This window comes from Corvus kubaryi, unplaced genomic scaffold (assembly GCF_017639235.1).
Source record: "Corvus kubaryi isolate FWS band 111438036 unplaced genomic scaffold, C.kubaryi_AGA036_p1.0 37386, whole genome shotgun sequence".
NCBI classification, from domain to species: Eukaryota; Metazoa; Chordata; class Aves; order Passeriformes; family Corvidae; genus Corvus; species Corvus kubaryi.
Window position 1 is genome coordinate 2,043,377 of NW_024581128.1, and position 23,347 is coordinate 2,066,723.

At 43.6% G+C, this 23,347-nt stretch overlaps 1 protein-coding gene across 2 annotated transcripts in view; it reads right to left on the reverse strand.

Moving 5' to 3' along the window:
* Nucleotides 1–1,745: 1,745 nt before the first annotated feature.
* The window catches only part of SPRED2 (sprouty related EVH1 domain containing 2), a 59,781-nt gene continuing 38,179 nt past the window's right edge, over nt 1,746–23,347 (reverse strand). For both annotated transcript variants that reach the window (XM_042036721.1, XM_042036722.1), the window contains exons 5-6: nt 5,635–5,784; nt 1,746–5,226 (exon numbers count right to left, since the gene is read on the reverse strand). In XM_042036721.1, coding sequence (XP_041892655.1) covers nt 4,576–5,226; nt 5,635–5,784 — 801 coding nt within the window. In that variant the 3' untranslated portion in view covers nt 1,746–4,575. The remainder of the gene's footprint in view (nt 5,227–5,634; nt 5,785–23,347) is intronic.

The window sequence follows — 23,347 nt, forward strand, 5'->3', positions numbered from 1 at the left end:
TGTGTTTGTCTGAACCCAAGGATGCCTCTCCACAGGAAAAGCCTGGGTGTGAACGGGGTCAGCACAGCTGCTGCTTAAGCAGGGTAAAGAGATGCCCGGAGAGCCACTCCGACCCAGGCAATGGTAGCAGCACATTCGGTGTCAAGTCCCTGCTAGAAAATGCCAAGCTGCATTTGACCCTAAAACTCAGTCTGGGTAAGGACATTATTCTAAAATGTATTTTTTAATAAATTTACTAGTGAGCTAGATTTATTAAACCATAAAATATTCAACATATGGTTGCAAGCTTACAGTATCTGTGATTGCATCCTACCAAGAGGACAGTACCTGTCCCAGACAGACAGCAGGAGTAAATTACGTTGCAGAAAGTTGGTTGATGTTCATGGTGCCTCCTATCTTGATGACACTTGCATTTTCCACAGATCCAGTGCCCAAATGTAGTATTTTCTGGTTCAGTTTAGAAACCTCCAGGCATAAGCAACACCTTTGATTCATGGATGAAAGGAAGAGGACATTGCAGGCTGCAAGAAACATGGTTTAGGCCAGGCATTTTGTGGGACAAGCTAAATCCAAATGGCCAGGGAATAGGGTTGGAGTTCTTCTCCATTAGTCAAGAGAGTGTGATGGACTGTGAGCAACACTTTGCAGCTTTGCTGTGGATGGAGCCAAACACCAACACAAACGGAGTGATTTTGTGTGCACCAAGTCCTGAACACAGCACCATACCCACAGTGAGCACTTCTCATGAGGGCGGCAAGTCTTTTTAAAATCATCTAACATATACATACCATTAGTTGTATAATAAATGTACACAGAAATATTTGTTTATATGAGCATATAATGTTTCTAGGATTATGTAAACACAAATATAAAGGAATAAGAAGTGTGCTCTTTGCCTCCTCCCTTACATACTGCTTGAGGCAGCTTTGCTGTTCAACAGCAAAACAAGCAGCAGCACATTAAAAAGGAGCAACAGCTCAGTTAGCACTTACCTACAGAAAAATAAACCTGGGCTCTACAGATGTGGTCAGTGTTGGCCTGACCAAGCTGTTGGAAATAATTACAAAAATTCAGATATACTCACTGGTTTCCCCCTGGTTTTCCCAGTCGATCGGCAGCAGCCTGGTATCCGTTTCAACTGGGTCCTTCTCTTTCCGTGCTAAACCTCTCTGAGCAGGGATGGCAGTGCCAGGCACCTCAGACATCTCTCCTTCCCAGCGGCTGCAAACCTGCTCCGTGGGCCCTCAGCAACTAGGACAGCCCTTGCTCGGCAGCCACATCTGCAGCCTTTCCCTGTTCCCCCCTTCTCCTTGGAGCCCTGCTGAGATGAAACAAGGTAAAATAACAATAGCCCTGCTGCATCTCTAACTCAGCCCAAAGCTGTGTGTGGGGTGAGGCCTCAGGGGAGACGAGCAGGGAGAGCAGGAGGGAGCCTTGGCCGCTGCCATGGCTGCCAGGGCCTGGTGCCACCAGGCTGCATCCTCCTGCCAAATGTGCCAAACATCTGAAAAACACCTAAAAATCACCTGAAAAAACCCACCTGTCCTTGGCCTCCCTTGCTGTGTCCGCATGAGAATGGCCTGTGTCCAAAGCTTAGCAGCCTTTGCCACCCAAAATCGTAAAATAAAGCAATTTTTTTCCTTAGAAACCCCAAGCTCTGGAAATGCCCCCATTCTGTTTCCCCCTCACTTCCCAGCCACCTCAACAAGAATAAACAGCATCATTTTGACAATAAATGGCATCGTTTTTGATATGATGTATTTATATTTACATGGTACATTTTAAAGCAATAGCTACACTGATCATACATATTAGAAACAATAAAAAAAGAAGTTAAGAACTAAAATGTACATCATACACTTGTATATATATTTTTTTTTACACAGAGGTAAAAAGGCTTATAAAAATCAATACAACAGGGTTTTAACTTTTAGTATATAGATACATAATGATGAGGCTTCAGGCACTTTAATTTGTTAACGTGAGCAATAGCTTGGAAAAAAAAAAACAAACAAAAAACCAAAACCTTTCCACAACAGGAAAAAAAAATTGGTTAATGTTTTTGTTACCACAGATACAAAAATAAAATCTGAATAATTTCTCTCAAATGATTGATGTCAGTATTGCAAAGCTGACTGGGAGAATGCTACACACTGTTCAGCAGCAGTGTGGAAATTAAGGAGAAATATTTACAAAAAACCACCCATTTCTATCCTTGTGCCCTTACACCACTGCCATCATGAACCAAATAACGTACGCAGCAAAATCTACAAGTATTACAAAAACCCAAGAGAAGAGGGAGGAAGGAGGAGGGAAAGAAAAAAAAATAAAAAAGAGGGACTTTTTTTTTATAACTTTTATTTTCAGACATACAGAAAGGCTTGGAGTATGTCTATTTTACTTAAATAAATAGGGGCACTTCAAGACCGGACAAAAAACTGCAAGATCTTTTTGTAGTGTTGTGCTTTATAGAGAGAAGATCTTACAGATGTTTGTTTACATGAAACAACTTTTGAGAACAGAAATAAAAGGAAAAGGTTGTTTCATTAATTATTTTTTTACGAGGCTGGCTTGATGTTTACTAGACACCATTGAGAGATTTGTCAACTGCTATTAGGCACAAAATATTTGTATTTCATTCAGCAAACCCAGACACATCACCCAGGGTGTAACACTCCATCCCTTTTCCACTATCATTCATTTTTTTTTTCTCCAACCAAAAAAATCCCCAGTAACTGCTATGAATTAAACCTACCCAACTCTATAGTGTATAATAAGCACATTGCATACTTAATTAATGGTTGACTAAAAAGCTGTGATTAACTCTCAGGGGAACCGTTGGGACATTCCACCAAGAAAGAATGGCAAGCGTTCCTTTTACATTTATTTGGCAAATTAATTCTTAAAAAAAAAATTCCTCTCTTTTAAGACTGATGTCAATGTGCAATAGAGGGAGGGAAAGGACATGCGTCCACTGGCAATTTACTGCAGAAAGAAATTATGGCAGGAACAGCAGTGCCAGCTTTGACAAGCCAATCCCTAGCTGCCTCAAAGTATTCGGATTGTACTATGCTAGTTAGAGCTCACTGCGCTAAATCATTTTTTTTATTTTTTAATAAAAATTATTTGGCTATTCCTTGTAATATATTAGAAAAATACTCTTTTTCCAAGCTAATTACAAGCCTTGTACACAAGACAACATGACATTAAAAAAAAATAATTAAAAAAAAGTAGTATTATCCTGCTGTATGCACCTTATGCATCCACTTGATAAACCTGGGTGGTGAACTGGGGAGGGGGAAAGCCAGGCAGATGCCTCGGTCTGGCTCCTGCAAAGACTCACATGCTCCATCCCACACACAGGCTCACAGCAAGGCCGGCCGCGTGCGCAACGCGCTGGGACATGTGGAAGTATCTGGAGGATTGGGACCGCAGGTCACAGACTGGAAGTGGTAGTTAACATCCTGGCTTTGGATTTTTAAATACCTGCTTAGATTGCTAAATGTTGTTACTACAGTGGACGCGAATGTTCTCGTGCTCATGTATACAGAAAACAAACACACACGATTTTCCATACAATCCACCACTTAATGCAGCATTTCCCCAGAATTGCCATAATAGTGCTTTTGACATTGCATTGTTAGTAATTCTTTGCATATCAACAATCTTCCTCATCTGGAACCTTAGTGTTTTATTCACAGATCACTATGTTGCTGGCTAATGAAGACGTTCCCTTTCTTTTTGGGCAGAGCTCTGAAAACACAGTTTTATTTTTCCAATGTTATTTAGGGAAAAGAGAAAAGCCTAAATTTTAAGTTTCCCTTTCAAGTAGTGGTCTGAAATGATTACAGGTAAGGAGGACTACCAGATTCTCAATGGTTATGTGACTATGGTAACTGAGCCTTACTTTCTGTTCACAGAGGTTTACGAACAGAGAAATAATTTAAGATGTTTGCTGAAGGAAATGACGATGGACCCTAGAAGAGAAACTGCAGCTTAGATGGCTATTTTAGCTTTGGAAAACAGAACAAAAAACCCAAAGAAAACCAGTGACAGAAATACTGTTGTTGTGGTACAAGTTTGTTACTAGCACACCTTCTATACACGCACAATAGCTTGACGGTAAGTTAAAATACCTTCCAAGTGAGATTTCATTCACTACACCGCCCCATTTCTAGAAATGCCAAAGCTTGCTAACACACTGATGGTACCACACAAGCGGAGGCAAGACAGACACAACCTGGAGATGTTCTACAATCCACCACCGTTTAAAGCAGTTCTTCTCTCAAACTCATTTTAAATGAAAAAAAAATATATAAACATGTACAAGACAGTCTGTTTTGATTACAGATTAATAATACAAAAGTCTATGCTGTAGGTTAGTTAGTTAGAACAGTTGATGAGCAAATCAATGCAGTGTGAGCCCCAGATGACCCAATGTAAAGTGATCCAAACTGGTGGTTTCCGGATGCTGTCGGGCACAGTGGCTGCATTAAAGTGAGTGACCTCAGTGCTCCAAAACCAACGTGTTCCTTGAACTACAGGAAAAACCTAACACTTTGAATGCATCTGTAGTCATCCAGCAGCTTTGTGTTTTCCACCACAGCACCTGCACATGACCCCACAGTGGTAACAAGCCCGAAGCGGCAAGTAACAGCACATACATGGAGCAATGAAAGACAAGGCGATAAGGGCCATCCACCGGAGGCAAAACATTTCATCACTGGTGTCGCACGAGCAAGGATCTGTATAGTCTCCTTCTGGGTCGGACATACAGTGATAGAGCATAGTGTCTGCGCACCACATACAGCTCACTCGATGGATGCAAGTCTTGACGCGGTCTGGAGCATCCTGGCATTGACCCCGCTTGTTCTCCTCGTGGTTGAACATGTCCCTGCAGTACACGCACCGCGACCTCTCACCATCTTCCTTCCGCCTGGGCTTGAATTTGACAGGTTGAGTCTTTATCACAGCACCCTTGGTATCTTCACCCAGGTCAAAGTCTGAGTTGTCTACGTAAGGATAAGTGTATTCGTGTTTCGAGGCCTCGCTTTTGGCAAAACGTACGTAGGAGTCCATGTCATCAGGATCAAAGTTCTTTCCTCGTGCTGGGGCATGGCGATAATCCTCATATCCAGTCATCCAAATCTTTTCCCGAGGATTGATGCGCACTATCTCCTCATCATCGTCTGGAAAGTTGACGTGCCGGTAGGATCGTGGTACTGACTATGGAAGTAGGAAGGAGGGAGAAAAAAGAAATAAGCTCACTTTGCTACTGGTAATCACTGTCTCCTTGCTTCATGAAGAGCCAATATTTAACAACTGTGTCTTTCCTTCTTTATATGCCCCTCACCGTGATCCATCACAGAGTTTCAGCCTTTGGCTCAGGAGGGAGCACAACGGTCACAGTCCTACACTGGCCTGTGTGTTCGTGGTACAACACAACATGCTAAACCTTAGTGTCATCCCTCCTCTCCTCCCCTTTTTTTTAATAACAGGAAGCCATTTAAAACTAACTGAGAAAGAAACAGGGAGAGCAGAAGGAGGGAGTTATCTCTCAGGCATGCGGAAGAAAACCAACCACCAGCCTTAGCTCTGGCAGACAGAGGTCGCAACACTGGGAAGAAACCTTACTTGTTCTAGATGGTAGTGGTCAGAGCTGTAATGGTCGTGAAGGTGGCCACGAGTGCAAATTCTTCGATGTTCGCAGGATGCAGGAGAAGCCAGAGTTCGCACAGGCTGTTCCCTCTTCTGAGAGGAGTTGGAGGAGCTATCTGTAGCATTCTGTTTTAAGCGGAAAGGGCGGAAAAAAATCGTCATACATTCAGCTGTTACCGCACAGGGCATTAAGAGATGTTTTGCTACTCACTGACTTTGCGCACACCTGCAATATTGGCAACACCTGACCGCTGGAGGCTTCATGAAGTTTCACATAAAATACTTGAAAGAGGCAGATCTGTTGCCAGGCCATAAAAGCTGTCGCCACACACATGGAAAAATAATATGCCATAGCCTGCCCGTGACATATTCACCAACACCACTCGTATTTGCTTGGCATGTTATTTGTTATCCTGGGCATGGTGGGATGAGTTTACACCAGGAGCTACCTCTGAAGGGCAAAGTTAAACCCTGGGAAATGACACAATCCTGCAGGTCCTGCAGGCTCAGACAGAGCATCTGTGTGTCCACACTGTACCCCACCAGTTACCCAGGCTACAAAAATACTGGCAATTTTGTTAACCTTTACACATTCTCCAAACACTCACTGAATTCCAGTTCATCACAAGCTACTTGAATAATCAGCTTTCCTTTAAAAACTTCAGGATTTTTTTTTTCTTGTTTTGTCACTTTTTAGCCACTCGCAATTAATGTGCAATAAATGTTACTTGTGTTTTTATACATTCCTGGCTTCCCTGTGAGCACTTTCTTTAGGTTAATTAACCACATCATTATGCAACAATGATCACAAAAGGGTGAAATATCACACAAGAACATGCTGTTGCCAATACCTGCTGCTTCTTAACAATCATATTTATCTTCCTGCAGAAACACACAGTGGGGTAATAATGTCAGCCATCATCTCTCCATAGCCCTTCCTTGGTTAAAACAGTTGCCATACAATATTCAGGATTTTGCCCATTAATTCTATTTGTAGGTTTTGGGCTTTTTCATATTACCATGAATATCAACGGACAGTTGTTAAATGCACCAGCAAAGCAAGAGCAGGAAAAGGAGAGCCTCCATGCACAACAAACAAAACAGCTGTAGCACTGCACATGCCTGAAACACTGGTGCTTGAAAAAAAAAACATCTCCACCCCATCCCCATCTCAACAAACAAGATGTGCAGCAGCTACAAGTCCATGGAAAAGGTTCCCGATTGCCACTGCAGTCAGTTGAGACACAACCTCAAGAGCAGAGAAGAACTGTATCAGCAGTAGCAGAAGACTGGTTTTACCTGAAAAGCTTCTCTCCTTGTCAAGAATGCACTCTCTAAATACTGTTTTCCAATAAATCGTACTAGACACATTTCTTGCTCCAAGAATAAAAGAACCCTCATTGTGAATATTTGTTTATTCTGAAAACAGCACTCTGAAAGACTCTGTCCAAAGGTGAGAACACCTTGAAGCATTGCAACACAAAAATAGATGTTGGTTCTCTTTAACTCTTACAGCACTTTAAAAGCACCGAGCTCCCAACTTATTTTGTTGAAAGCAAATACACAGTTGTTTGCAGTGTGATGTAAAGCCAGGCTGGGTTATCTGAGAGGTACAACAAGCAGGATGAATTTTGAATGGCTGACTCCCATTAAGAAAAGACTTTTAATGCATGTGTTTGTTTTAGGTTTTTTTTTTTTAAACAAGTACATAGAAGCAGATCAACTCTAAACATAGTTAACAACACCTCTGAAGTGTAACTGCACCAATATTCAGGCTCTTTTAAAAAAGAGGTTTCATCAGCTCAGTCTTTGTAACTTTTGTTAGACAAAAGCATTTCAAAGCTGGAGTTTAAACCTTTCCAAACTAATTCTTGTGCACTTAACTTCAGGTCCTACAGTATCTAGCACATTTTGGAGACATTTCAAAAGAAAATGAGCAGCTCCTACAAACATTTTGTAGTAACATTAAGCTTACAACCCTTTTGAAAACTCTAAGAGTCAGGATTTAGTTACAACAGCCACGATGGCACTCACACAAGTACCTTTTTTCTATATGTGGTACAGACCAGGATGCTGAGCTGTGATTTAAGCTCCTCAGAAAGCCACACAACACACCCCATGGCCCAGGCAGCCCCGGCCTGGTCTCAAAGTTAAACTTCGACTGGCATGAAGCAAAAAAGAGGCAGGGCCTTAAAATGGTACCATGGCAGCAGGCAGGACCCTTCACTGTATCCACAGCTGAGCCCTGCTGGGACAAGCCTTTTGTGGATACACTTCGAAAACATTATGGGTGCTCATGGTCCAAACAACACAGCCTGGGGAAATTACCCAGCGGGAGGTCATTGCACATACTGTCCTGCAACTGCCTCCCTGTCCTAGATGAAAATAAAAATCCCACCCAAACTGGATATAACTCCTCGATAATCTCAGCAGGGCAGCTGGGAGCTATAACCAGCCCTCCAAGCACTGTGCTATTTGCTGCCTCTCCGGGAAGGCAGCATTTCTGCAATAGGCAACAGAAAAGAGCTTGTAGTGATTTTTATCTTGCCCGATTTGTATCTACCTTTGCTTTCCTCCACACCTTCTTCTCCTTTAGACCCGTCAGGGCAACCAAGCCTCTCCTCCACATGTGTTGACATGGCTACAGAACCTGTTTGCAGCATACCGGAGGCTGTGACACTGCTCTCCGCTTTCACCTTATTAAAAATTGCTGCATTTCCACATTCAATGTTCCCAGATTAGAGGGGCAGTTTGCCAACACAACTACTTACTCTAAGCACCCAGAAAGGGGAAATCAAGCTATCCAAGATTGGGTCTCTGCTCACCCGTCCACAAAGAAGTTTATGCTGACTCCTGGTTGGTGACATTAAAGGCAGTAGCTGGTTCACAAAGACAGTATCTGCAGAGCTACCTTGCTGACCATCAGCTGGGATAAGCACTGGTACTTTCCACCAAGGTTCCCTGACTGAAGTTTCAAACTGACATAGGAGAAGAGTGCTCTCAACATACATGAATGTGTGGTCTGAGGATTGAAGAAAAAAAAAGAGGTAGAAAATACCGGCCTTCCAAGCAGAAGGTCACCAGTGAACCCCACAGGCTCCTCACCTGTGCTGGTGGGCACACTCATCAATGATATGAGGAGAGAGATGAACAAGATGATGACACAGTTTTCTGATGGAACTAAAGTTATTCATGAGAGTCAAAATGAAAGCTGACCCTGAAAACTTATTTAAGAATCTCATGATGCTGAAAGACTTTTAACATGCTAGGTATTAAAAAACCCCTGAACATAATTAACCCTAAAGTGCAGTGTGACATAAACACCTTGGTCTGACACATGGAATGATGCCCTCTGAGCCAGTTACTGCTGTTCAGGAAAGAGGTCTTGGGATTAAAATAGACAGCTCTGTGACAGTGTCCACTTGGTGGCCCAGCAACAGGTTAAAAAAAACCAGCAGCCACAAAGACAATCGCCGAGGCACTGCGTGTATCTGCTGTGCTTCTCCAAGCTCTCTGTGGTGCTGGCCGTCCTCCACACTGGTCCAATAAGGGTACTTCCACCATGGCAAGCTCACAGAGCCATGGCCAGGACCATAGAGGACATAGGATGGCTTCTCAACAACAGCTAACTAAATATCCTAGGTCTCTCCAGCCTGGGAAAGAGATCATGGAAGGGAACAAGAAGATGAGAACTCTACTGAATTGTGAGTCCCATAGAAACGTGAGCAGGAAGGGATTATTCTTCTAGCATCCTTCAGAAAGGAAGATCATGAGGCATTCACTGGAACAGGCTCAATAAGGTTCACGCAGAAGGAGGTACTTCTGATGGTGCCCACAGCTAAAACGCAGTTCAAGAAGCCAGAGGGAAGCCCTCAGAAGGAAGTAATCGACCAAAGATTAGAGGCATGATGATGCCTCAGGCCTCTGAAGGTGTACTCTTCTCTCAGTGCCACTCCACTGGGACTGAACCTGAACTTGGTGACCAGTGACAATCAGGCATGTTCTCAAAGAAAAGGCACACTCATCTTCAGCCAAGTGCCATTAAGAACAAGTGATGGCAAGACTTCGTCAGTGAGGGAAGCAGGGAACAATTTCTGTCCCCCACAACAACGCTGGGACTTGGCTGGGATTTTCTATCATCAGCATAGCACAGAAAATTTTGGGGAGGGGGGCGAAGGGTGGAGACATGAGAGGTTTGCTGCAAGTCATCCAAATACACTCACCTACAGGAATACATCTAGAAAGGACATGGTCTCCAGAGCCAGGCTATTTCACTGATGGAAAAGCAGGTCCCAAACCACTGAGCCACTGGTCTTTCAGAGAAACACCATCTTCTTCTAAAACCTGTTGAAACCAATCCAGCTCCAGCATTTGGGTTTGAGAGGAAACTATTGAAAACATGCCCGGTAGTCACAAAAGAGAAAAGAACCCAAAACTAAAGTTGCTGGAACAGGCAGTCCGATAAGAAACTCTGTTTCAACATGCCCTGAAACGCTCAATTACGAGACATTTGTGCTGCTTGTACCAGAACCTTCTGACTGCTATAGCGGTCACAAACTCCTGTGGTTTCACTGCTTGGATAACAAAATCATTAATCACAACCATAAGAGTAATTTTATAAAACCTGTGCAACACATTTCCTGTTGCAAGCAAGCTGGACATATCTGAGCAAGCACATGTACTGCATGTGTGGTATGGCTGCTTTAAGAAACAACACTGGGCTTCTACTGGCAAATGGTGGCACTGTGGTAATTTAAAAAAAAAGAAAAACATGTCCTTGTTTCCCCCTCAGACTTTCAGAAGTGACTCATTAAATTAAAAAACCCCAGTCATTAGTAAAGAAGATTATGTTAATCATTTACTGCAGTTTATTTCTCATTGAAATGGATTTGTTACACAAGAAGGCTAATCAGATACCTAAGCAATAGGCATAGATGAGCATGTATGAAAAAAATATGAGAAAAAGAAGCATTCTCCTGCTTCTGAACTGGACTGATCACCTAGCCTCTAACGGCTTCACAGAATATGTTCACTCTGTGTGATGCAACATGCAAGGCTGACTACAAAAAAAAAAGAAAGATTCCTCTCAGAATTATGAAGCAATACAATCTGTGGCAGCTTGTCAGAAATTGGTTGCCAGAGGGCAATTATAGAGTTCTGTCACTTAAAACTTCCAGAAGTGCTCTCTGCCAGCTAAAGGATTTACTGTCAAAAATAATTGTGGGTCAAGCAAGACAAGATGATTTTTTTCCTCTCTAGAATTTTAATGGCTGCATGAAGGGGGGGGAACTGATGTACCATGATGTTGAACAATTAGCTTTGCAAGTAATGGTCCTGAAGGAATCAAAAACTCATGCCAGCCTGGCCTTTACAAAGCACAAGGCAACCTGCTCTCTATTGCCCCCCTCCACTTTGCCCATCTCCCACTGCCATGCAAGCCCACACACCACAACATCCAGATCCAAGAGGGCCTCTTCACACGCAGCACAGAAAAGCAAAACTTGGTAGGGCTCACAGTCTCATCTTTACAGAAGGCATCCCTCTGCAATAGCCAAAGCTCATTGCAGCAACTCCTGGGTTCACCTGGAGAAGCCTGGACATGTTGAAGAAGAGCCCAGCACCACCTCATCTTTAGAGAAGGCATCCCCATCATTCCCAGGACAAGAAAACCAGCTCCACACCAACTCATGGCTTGAGGATGAGCCTGGAAAAGTGACAGCCAGAGAGCTGCATCCTCCTGTGCCACAGCCCGACCACCTCCGGGCCGAGACCTCTGCAGTGGGCTCCCCACTGGCAGCCGGAGCCCTTGGTGTGCTCTGCCCAGGTGCAATCCCTTCGGAGCCCCGGCACAAGGCAGCTCTTCTTCACTTGACCCTTTCCTTTCACTGGAACATGGGGAGGCACAGCTGTGCTATCAGTACGGAAAGGAAGAACGATAAAGCCAGCGAAACAGCACAGCAAGCGAGTGATACCGAGCTCTGCGCTGGCCTGGGGCTTATCTACGGAGCTGCTGTTTAGGAACTTCACAAAGAGGAAGTCTGAGAGTTATTTCGGATGCATGGCAAAGAAACATCCACCTTTCCAAAGAAATTAAGATAAAATATAGTCTCCCAGAACTCCCTCAGCTTAATCTTGCCAGACCAGGACAAGTCCTTCTGTTCTCCTCCAGCTTTTTTTTTTTTAAAGCCTAAAGAGATACAGCACTTCTGAGTTTCACGGATAGTAAACAGCACAAATTCTAAATTTTGTCTCAAAACACCTTTTTCTCTCTATTCAAGACATTTAGAAAAGGGAACAGCTGACATTTTCCATCCATCTCTAAGTGTGCCTTGTGTATTCAAGACAGCCCATTTCAAAGGGAGCTTAGATTATCCAAGTATTAAGAAAAAGATTCAGTGTAAAAAATCTTTTAAGATTTGAGACTCCTGTCTCCTAAGCACAAGCTTTTAATTTGTCATGGCAAGACAAAGCCATGGATGAAATGCTTTTGTCAAATTTCTGTTTGTTTCCTATCACTGAAGACAAGACAGAAATCATATTGCAGAAAATTGTTTCCACACATTTTGGAAACATTTTGCCTCTCTCATCCACTGGGGATGGCTGGAGCTGAACATAGTTCTACTCTGTTGAAAGTCTTGAAGGAAAAGCTTCATGTTAGATCATATTCCAGTTCAGTTCAAAGACTAATTGGCTGTACACAAGCATTAAAATAAGCATGAATTCAGGCTTGTCCAACACCAGAACAGGACTCGAATTTCTCAGATGTTTGGACTGTTTTCTAGTCATCCCTTAAACAAATGCCAATATAAAGTGCAGAAGGCTAGCAATTTTTCACTGCTACCTTTTTTTATGTTAAGTTTTTGTGGTTACAGCTTTTAGTGCCAGAAAGATGCTGGTGGCTGTGCTGGCTGAAGTCAGCAAAACTTAAGGAACATTTACAAGAATTCAGTGCACCAAGATCATCTCCATTAAACTCCTGCTAAACCCGACTCTGGCATCATTGGGCAGTTCTGCATGGACCACAGATGTGGTTTAACAGCTCACTTCAAGAAGTGAAAAGAATATATGAGACTCAGACACGATTAAATGACATGACAAACACTCAGATGTGGTAAGGGGGAAACCTCAGGGAGATTTTCCTGTTTCACTACTTGCCTCATACAAGCCATCAGACACGTCTGCAAAAGCAGGCATTTGAAGAGATACAAAGAGAAACTTTGTCTTCGAAAGTCAGAGGAGGACTGAAGCAAGTCAGTACCCCATTTTGCTCAGACTCAGACCTGGACCAGAGGCTCTGAGCAGGTATATACAACACTTCCTTCCCAGGATACCCCTCCCTCTCGCTGCACCACTGGGCTAGAGCACCACTTTGATGGAAAGGAAAGTCTTTGCATCAGGTACTTACAAGGGAAAACCAGAATGTTTTAAGGGGGGAAAAACCCAAACCACAAGCCCAGCTTCTAGGGCTGCTTCCCCAGGCAGCACAGCAATCCCACAGTACAGTGGTGAGAGCAGAGTGGCTCTGTCTACCCACAAGGCGCTTGTGTCCTCATCCATGTGGAGTGCCTCTCCTTACCAGGACTCCCACGCTTCCTTCTTCATTCCTGCAACTCCTCCGTGCTGTGGCCTGATTGGATTTCTCCATGCTGAGACAAGCTACACTGCTTCAACAGGATCTTTTTACTTAAACCTGGCAACTGTTTAAGCTAACCAATTGCTTAAAAAACATCTAGGGAGAGAGGGTGGCATTTTCTGTTTGCAGAGGCTTGAAAATGACATCCCGGTGCGGACTACAGCATTGTTGGGATGCTCCAGCATCCAACATTTGTGCTTGTACAGCTCGGCAAAGATTAGCAAAGCTCCTTTCTCTAACAATATTATCCACATTACCACAGCTGTCCTCTGCTAAGGCCAAGAGAATGGCCACCATGGTCTGAGCTGCTGAGGGGAGGCGATGGTCGCTGCTTCTCCCCCCCACCAGTCCCATCACCTGCTCTGTGGGCATGCGTGGGTGCAGGACCACAGGAATGCAGCCCAAAATCATTTGTGCGTCAGCTCCCTGACCTCAGCTGACCATCCATGTGGTGGCACAGGAGGTACGGAGAGCAGAGGTAGGGGAGGCTGGAAGGGGTGCTCCTAATTTTCAGGTGCTGACAGGGAACTTAGCACATCCAATGCTGCCAAAAAGCATTCCTTTTGCAAGATGGATAAGGATGCTAGGAAATAAAGGAGGAAAGTTCACAAGGGGGTGTTACATACTGGACAGCTGAGCGCAGCTGGGAACAGATGGCTCCACAAAACTCACCACTGAATCTCAGCTCTTCTATACAGAAACTTTCAAGGAGGGGGGAAGTGCTAATGAAAATTAAATTAGCCAAGCTAAAAGAATTGATGCACCTAATCCATCATTAATGTCTCTGCTATGTGCACTGCAGCCTCTAAATTCAGCAGTGGTCCTCCTGTATAATACACCAGGTCACAAACAGAGGAAGAAAAAACTAAGTTAAATGCAAACTTCCCACAGCAGACTGATACGATATTTTAAGAAGTCAGTTAGGGGTCCTTTATTCCCACAGTTATGAGCATCAATGATATTTTAGCTGGAATTTATCACCAAAATAGAATCCAACAGCTGATGAAAACTTTTAAAATACCCTCTTCATATGCACTGCAAATATGTCAGGCTCTGCTTAAAAATGTAATGGTACTTATTTACTTCTGTCTTTCCTTCTCATTTTGCAGAAAGAGCCAGAGACATATGAACTGCTTCCTATAATCACTTCTGATTTAATTTTCATGAAGTATTTATGAGATACAGGGCAAGCAGACCCTTAACAAAACACATTAGACAGGTGAGGGAAGGAAACAGGCCTATTTAGATGCAATTCTTTATAATGCATTTCTGTACTGGGCAGAGGTCCACTCTGAGCTCCCCAACTTGTGTTCTGCTGTTCATCCTCAGCTACTACCAAACACATCCTGGGGGCAGAGGGGACACCATCTTGCAATATTTTGTCAGTCAGAAGAAGGTTGTGGGGGTTCTTTACAGCTTTTTTTTTTTGCTTGGTTTTTTCTTCCTAGGGGTGGGAGGGGGAGTCTGTCAACTTAAAGGAAAAGCTTAAAGACTCATATAAAAGCATATTTCATTGCTAAGCTTTACCAAACTCCTCCTTTTTTTTTCCAAACTCTCAAAAAAAAAGAAAGCCCAAACAAACAAACTAACAAATCCCAACCCTGACCATTTGAGAGGATCCAAAATTCAAGGGCACACTCCAGGCAGCCTCAACTCTCTGTTTGTTTTGGGTTTTTCTTTTCTGTCTGTTACACAAGACAACAGATTCAAAGCAGACTTGCCAGTGTTTACACAGCAGGTGGGAATTACAGGTTCCTTCACGAAGGGAAGAGCAACACAGTCATTTGCCCCACAGTTCCAACTCAACTCCCTTCCCATCACTGCTCAGACAGATGCTCCAGCTCAGCACCAGGAGCCAAATGCTTTTCCCTCTCTCAGAGAGGCCACAGTCCAGCTTTGCCTGCTCGCTCCAGACCTGCATCCCTGCAGTCCCACGGCATTGCCGGGTTATGTGCCAAGCAGCCATTCCCTAATCCTTTCTGCAGCAGTACAGGAAGTTGTCAATCATCGCTCTCCCCCTGGCCAAGGCTGCCTTCTTCCAACAGTGTTTACACCCCGTGCTGGATCTGCTCTGCCTGTCACCTTCAAAGGCAGTGCCTGGGGCCAGCCAAGACACCCCAAACCTAGCTGTCTCTGGTGCCTCCTCCTGCGAGTGCCCTGGGACAAGGCATTTTGTTCCAACACAGCAGCCAGTGAGACTGCAGCTTACAAATATAGCTGTGCTGAAAGCCACTTCCTCAGGTTGAATATGCAAGTAATGGAAAAGGCCATTTTCTGCCTTTGTGAAATTTTCAAGCACCCTGAAGCTGAAAGAAAGGCCTATACACTTCAAAGGCTGACTGCATAGCCCAGATTAAAGAGGGAATCTAATGGAAAGCTACAGTCTTATCAACCATGTATTTTCAAGGTAAAAGCATTCATTTGGCCATAACACACCCCCATCAACACCGCCTCAGCTATCCTGGCATCTCCTTCTTGTCTCAACTGAAGAACGAACTTCAGAGTAGAAACATGAAGGAGCAACGCAGGAAATTAAGGAGGAAAATACCATAAATCCTAAACCAGACACAAGTGCAAGAACCACCTTACTTGTACCACCAGCACAGCAGAGGTCTTGCAGAAGGTGATGTATCCAGGGCCGGGGTATGCAATGAATTTCAGGTGGCACGATGAGTACTGGTGGGGTGGTAGAGGTTTTCTGCCTCCCGCTTAGCCCATCAGCTACAGTTTCCCTTGAGCCAGCACTTCTGCTTTTCCAGCCCTACAGTGAGCTGGCTCCAGAAGCTAAACCACCGGAAAAGTATTCGCTTTCTTTTATAGGGCTAGTTTTTGGTTCACTTCCCTGGGTTGGCTCAGCACAGGGTCAGCTGTGGTAGGGAAAGGGGGATGGAGGAGCCCCTGTCTGCTCCACTGAGGCTAAAGACACATCAGTCAAGTTGCATCCGTCATCTGTGGTTTCACATAGGTGCTAAAATAACTCCTGCAACCCCAAATCCTGCTCCCCCACATCAATCATGCTCTTGGCATGATTGTGCTGCAAAAGCAAGGTGGGGGAACTGAGCTGGCTGGAAAATAACTTGCTTTTCACAGGCATCTTGACTCAAATCAGGTCCCCCTTACATAATACCAAAGAAATGCCCTGGAAACCATGGCTGAACAAAAGCAAAAGTAAAATAAAGTAAAAAAAAAAAAATCCTTTCCCCCTCTGTTTTACTGTATGTTAAGAAAGGGCAGTTTACTCTTGGTTGTATTTTGTTTCTGACACATTTGTGCCTTAAACACACAAGTGCACTACAGCACTCAGCTCCCGATGAACTAAAAGGGAACACGCTCATAAATGGCTTCACACTTTAACTCATCACACAGTTTAAGTACATTACTTACACAGCCAAGTTATTTTTTCAGAAGACAAACATGCAGCTTGTTGACTGCAAGCATGAAATGTTGTTACAACACACTCTGATCACAAATTCACCATTTAGAAACTACAGCTAGAGAGGCACCAGTCAAGTCACCTTTGTACAAGGAATCCCACAGGCAGGTTTGCTGGTGACCCTTTTCATCTTAAAGGCTCATACTACAAGAAAACAAGGCCTTCAGTAATCTGAAGATTACTTAAATTAATGCAAGTCTGGTTACACAAAACAAAAATTAAATAGAGTATAAAATGTAAAGAGCTGGCACACTGAAATACTACAACATATCATCATCCAAGCACAGGGAAAGGGCAAAATTTGTGTTGAGAAGGAGAGGAGAGAATTAGGAGAGAAGGAAAGGAGAGAATTAGGAGAGAAGGAAATCTCTTTTGAACTGCTGGGGCAAACTGAACAAAACTGAGTACTTAACTGGTGCACAAATTACAACACAAGTTCTGGCAAGATGCAGCTATAAGGAAACTTCCACCACAGCAAAAGATCAAATTTCCGTTTCCTGTAGGATATATCCCAATCCCACTGCACAATCAACTGCGTTTGTATGTGGGAATGGTACAGAGCCAAAAAATACACTACAAAAAATGGTCTTGAGAGGAAGAATTGTGACAAGAGAAATTGCTTACCCTCAGCAAAGTAGCTCAACACATCCCAGTTGTTGCTATAATTAGCTACATAAAACTACACAGCAGTGAGCCTTAGAATATCTGATAGCAATACAGATACTTTCCGTTTAATAATTTGTTCTTCTTATTTGTAATTCACTTAGAGTGAAACAACACCAAAGCAACTGAAATTTGGTCCATTTGGGAATTGTGTTAAAATGCCTACTCCTGATCTGCAGCAAGAAAAGCATGCTTTACCTATCAGAGAGTGACACAAAAACAAACCCCATGATAAATACAATAAAGCAATACATAAATTGTGCAAGACCCCTAGCCCCTCTCCTTTCTTTCAAAGGAAGGACATAAAGCTTCAAATTTACCCCATGAGTCTTTCTCCTATCAGCTCCCCTGAGCTCTTCACTTACATCTCATGAATCTGTTATATACACAAGAATAAACAGAGTTTATGTTCTGTGTACCTCTGCACCACAGTCATTTTTGTATTTCCTTCTGTCCAAATGACAAGTTATGAGTAAGAGTAAGCAAGGGCAATCTATAGGCTGAAGTACATGATAATTGCCCCTACATTTTTGAAGGACTTAAGGAAAAGAGCAGCTGCCTTTCCAGATGATATCACACTGTTCCAGTGACAATAATATTAAATTATCAGTTAGTACAGCTTGCTTGTATTTGCAGAAAGAGCAAGAAAATAAATGGGTTAATTTCCAGCACCACTTGAAAGAAGCAGGAGATCCTGAAAGAAAGGGAGAAATACAACACTAGAAAATAAACCTGACAGCCAGATAAAAAACTTGCCATTTGACCTTCCCTACTGAAAAATCTCTTTCAGCATTGGTATCCATTCTCATTGAGTGATGTGAATTTGTGTGGGCAAAGTTAACCTGAAGGCAGGAAAAAAACCCAAACAGATAAAGCGCAGCTAGCCTTAAAACTGCTAAAAAAAGCCAGGACCTTTTCAGTGTTTTAGTGGCATCTCTCCGGCTTTCTGACCCTCGGCAGACCAGCAGGAAGAATTCCACTGAAAACCTCCTGATACAGCCTGGGATTAATGGGATGAAGAAAAAAACCCAATTAAAACACAGATAAACCAGTAACTTCAGGCTCTGGGACTACCCTGGTAGCCAGCCTGTTGGAACAGCTCTAGGCAGCTTTTCTCGTGAGAAGAGGTGTGAAGAGCCAAAGCTGTGTTCAGACACAACAAGCACTGCCGAGCTGCTGAGGTGGGGCTGCACTGGTTGCTCAGGTGCTGGGCAGGGGTGCCCAGAGCCCTGTGCACAATGTGAGTGACCCAGCTGTATAAAAGAACATGACTAAATCTCAGTCCAGTTCATTGGTCAAAGCCAGCAATGGCTATTTTGTGTTTGTTTGTTTTTGAGGGAAGGATTTGAGCCTGCTGGTTTTTCTGTGTGTGAATTTCTCTCTTCTTGGCAAGTACTTTTTTTTTTTCCCCTTTAAAATCTGAATTAGAATAGCTGTGGTTTACAATGCAAGCCCAAAATCCAGACATCAGAGGATGTGGCTAGCAGCAATGAACCCTTTGGCTGTTCACACAGAGCACAGCTGGCTCCTGGGCAGGAAGAAGAACAGAAGTAAGGCCATCATGTCCTGTCACTGTAACAATCCCCACGTTGCTCTGCTCAGCCTCACAGAGCAAAGAAGGTAGATTTGCTCAAGGTGACGACCCCATCATTCCCACAGAGAGCTCTGAGCCTCCAAAAGGCATTTTCCCCTTCTGTTACTCGAGGAGAGCATTAAGAAAAAGGAAATTGCAAGCTCTTGTGGCTCCTCAATCCCTGAGCACAACTTCTGACTGAAACACATCTTGCAACTTGTTGTTCTACTCTCAGCAACATCATTTTCCATAGAGGGCTGGGATGAGAGATGCTCCAGCATCTCACAGAACTCACAAATATATTCCAAAGTATTTGGACTGGGTTTCTACTGTCTACTTTAAAGAAAAAAAGCCACAGTTATTCTTCAAAAGAACCAGCTGAATGTGAAATGACCAAGCCAGCAAGAAAAATTACATTTACTGTTTATCTAACTAACATAAATCTTATAAATTTTAATAGTGAGGCTGTAACATGCTAGAGGCCCAGATGGGAGATGAAAGTAGACAAAAGGTTTCAAGGAAAGGCAGCAGGGATAAATCTGGTTTTTTAATTAGGAAAGCAGAAGAGATGCAAGAGGGACTGTAATGCAAACATCTGCCCCAATATGCACCCTTCTGGTGGAGAAGACGTAAAATTGTGTCTGTCTCTGAAATGACTGTCAGCAGTGTCCAAGCCACATAACAAACTTCCTAACTCAAACATCCCCAAGCACAGAAATCCACGTTCAGGAGAATATTTCCCCCATCTTGCAGTCAGGGAACCAAGATAAGTAAGCTTTTAGCCAGGAGTCAACAAGAGAAGCAACGGATGGAGTGTGTGCACTTTGAAAAGCCACTTTTGCTCAGCTGTGTGCTAGATCCTGCCTGCTCAACCTGCCAAACTCTGAAGGTCTCACATTGAACAAAAACTAGGATTTAAAAAAAATATTATTGATTATATAAAACAGCTGTGATTTTAACATGCATATCAAACTTAATGAGGCTGAGTTTTGCTGTTTTCTCCCTTACATTCCTCTTAAAGCAAAAGGAGACTGCAGTCATTTTTAGAGTCACAAACATGGGAGCTGCTGCTCCTCCTGCCAGTGGGTGTCTTTTCTTTAGCACTAAAGCAGGCACAAGGCTGCAGATTTATCTGAAAAACACATGAGTGGTGTTTCAGCTGAACTGGTCATAAGGTTTCAGAACAAACACCTCTGCTTTTTCAGATGGGATGCTAAAAGAGACCATTTCAGGTACTCTGCAGACTCTGGAAGACATTGACCTTTTTTCCTTGGAATCAATTCACATTTTTCACTTCGTGGTCATGTGGGATTATTATCTGTAATTGAAAGTAGAAGTGTAGATTAGGGAAAAAAATTTTACACAAAAACTCAATTATATGGCAAATTCTGTGGCTGAGGAACTCCAGAATGCATTCAGTCTGTATCAAACCCTACTTCTGAAATGAATGTTAATTAAAGAAGGCTGAAGACGCAGGCTGGATGGATTAAGACAAACAGAACAATCTCAGCCCATTGCAACGACAGTGTTCCCCCAATGGAGACAGAACGGATGGCCAGTCTTACTCAGATTGCATCTCCTGAGAGGACGATTTATAATGTACAAGACAGAAGAAATTTATTTGCTAACATATGGAAAACATTTATGGGCTCTTCAGAGGATCTGAAACTCAAGAAACACAACTACATATTGTTAAAACTCCTAAATGGAGATTTCATTCTAGAAATAAGCGTTTTTCAACTCGAGTCTGTGACATTTAGTTCTATATACTGTTGTTTCCTGCCCTGTCAGGTATGAATTTCAGAACAGGTTGTATGCTGTAGGTCTAAGCCACAGGAAAAGTGTTAGCTGGCAAAGCCCTGTTTTTAAACATATAACCCATGCTTCAGAAAGATGGATGGCGAGCATATGCCATAGGGATAGGGCAGGATCCTGCTGCCCAAGTTACCATCTTGGCTCTGCAAGTTACAGTCATGGGAGGAGACAACTACTGACACCAAGCGAATGTTCTCACAGCCACAGCTGCAGATAATTCAAAACCCCAAAAAAGTCCACCTTCTGATACAAGAAAATGGTCCTCCACTAAGCCATGCAAAGTCATAGCCTGCAGGAGAGCTCTACCTCTGGGGCAAACCTTCTCTTCTTTCCCATGGAAGTAACCTGCTGGATGCCTGGAAGGGCTGCACGCTGGCTGAGGAATAAACGAAACGGATGATGCACCAGTTGCACACACAAAACTACACACATCCCATGGAGCCATACTGGAGCTAACAGGATCAGGGCCTTTATAAAAGCCCCGTGTCAATCAATGGCCAACAGCCGTATCGGGGTCAGGGCTTGTGTGCAATGAGGGGGGCTGCTCTAAAGCTGGGAGCATCACGTTGGTGCAAACATCTGCGCACGATGACGTCGGGGTGGCCGGCCACAAAGCAGCCTCAGAAATGTGAAGTTTTGGACTGCTGTGCTTGAACAGATTGAAACATCTTCAAGAAGAGCAGGACCTCGGGCCAAATATTTGAGGCAGCAGTGCAGCAGCAATGGCTGAGATTTTCAGAGACGGGTAAATGACTGATTAAATGACTCAATCATGCAGATGCTTTTGAAAATTCTGCCGCACGCAGTTAAGTTTATTCATGCATGTGTGGGAGAGGGGGAGGACTGTGAAGATTTTAATAACTACCTTAGGAAATAAAAAGAACAAATGTACTTTCTCTTTAAAACAGAGAAAAAACCCCAACCAAACCCAAAAAATCCACTGCTGTGGCTCGGTAAGAGTTTAGAGAAAGTTCTACAGAAGTTTAGCGTGGAAGGATGACCAAATGGACTATGATACACAAGTCAAAAATATGTGCAAAGAAAGAATGGAACAGAACGGTAAAAATAAAACATTTCACAGCCCTATCAATTTCTTCCAGTTTTAAACTGCTCCATGCTTCAGTAAGTTATTTCTGGCGTATGCAGTCTTCATACTCTACCATAACCTACCAGATAAATAGGAAGTTGAGAGCTTTGAAGAGCTTAAGGACTGCAGGAAAAGGAAAGACTTCATCCCAGAAAACCAAAGAAATATTGGGGAAGAAGATGACCCCAAGCCTTATTTTTGGAGTATGACAACACATCTGCCTGGTGTGCGATCTTGACAAACAGCACCATGCGAGGTCCCACCACCAGTGAGGTCCTTCTTGCACTCTGGAGATCAAGAAACCCTGCAGGGAGCGCTGCCAGGCAGGACACAACTTGTTCTCCCAGGTCCCAACGAGATGCCGATGCCGCTGAGGTTTCCCTCCTTGCTAACGCTATTGAGCAGTTTGTTCTTCCTTCTCTGTCAGGCATCCTACCCATAAATGTCCGCATGGCAGGGAGTCACCTGTCACCTCCCCAGGGTCAAGCAGGTGGGAAAAATCTCCTGCAGTTCTGGCTCTTCATTTTGAACACAGGAGTTTGAGTGATTTTGATACAACTGGAGCACCATTCATCCAAATTTTCCAATGTAAAACAACACCTACCTAAAGGCAACAAGTTCTTTCTCCTTGCAAAAAAGCATTCTTCGACTTTAAAAACCAACACAAGATTGAGCTTGTGGAGAAATTCAGAAGCACTCCCAGGTCCCTAAACATCAGCCAGTAGGATTTTAGCAAAAATACACTTTCCTGATTCCACAGGCCACTCATCACTGTTTAAGCATTGAGTATTCCAATGTGTAACCCAGTTAGAGCTGGTACACACCCATCCAAGGAAGATTTTGACAGTCATCCCCTTTCCGATGAGCACAGAAGAGCCACACACACATCAAGAGTGACTGTCCACCCCCAGCAGAGCACAGCTCCTCCAGAAAATTTGGGAACAAAGCAGCACGTATCGGTAAAAGGCTCTGGCTCCACTGGTGCCTCCCTCGCCCCCCCCCACCCCATCCCATCCCAGTGCCTATAAATCACTTTTGGCAGGTAGCTGGGAAGCAGCTGCTAATGATAGTTTTGCTGCAGAGTGCAGGAAGTCACCTTTTAACCCTGCCTGCTGTTGTTTGTCTCCCTGAGCGTGACAAAAGGACAGATGCGGACAACTCGCCAGCCGTTGGGAAGATCCGGTCAAAACTCAGCAGGGAACCTGACATGGTCCCATGCTGGCCAAACATCACCCTCAAAAACACCTTTTGGCTTTGGATGCTTCCTGGGACTTCTTTTCAAGCAGCATGATGCTTGTACTGATTTTTTCCTCCTTCACCCTAAAAATCCAGGGAAGTATCCCAAAGACAATTTTGAGTTTGCTGGTGCTGCACGGAGGATATCCAACCTTCCCCTTTCCTGCCCTCTGGGCCCCAGGGGACAAGGAGGGCACTTGTAAGGTAACTAAAGCATTTATATAAGTGCACACGGGGGGTTGAATTAAG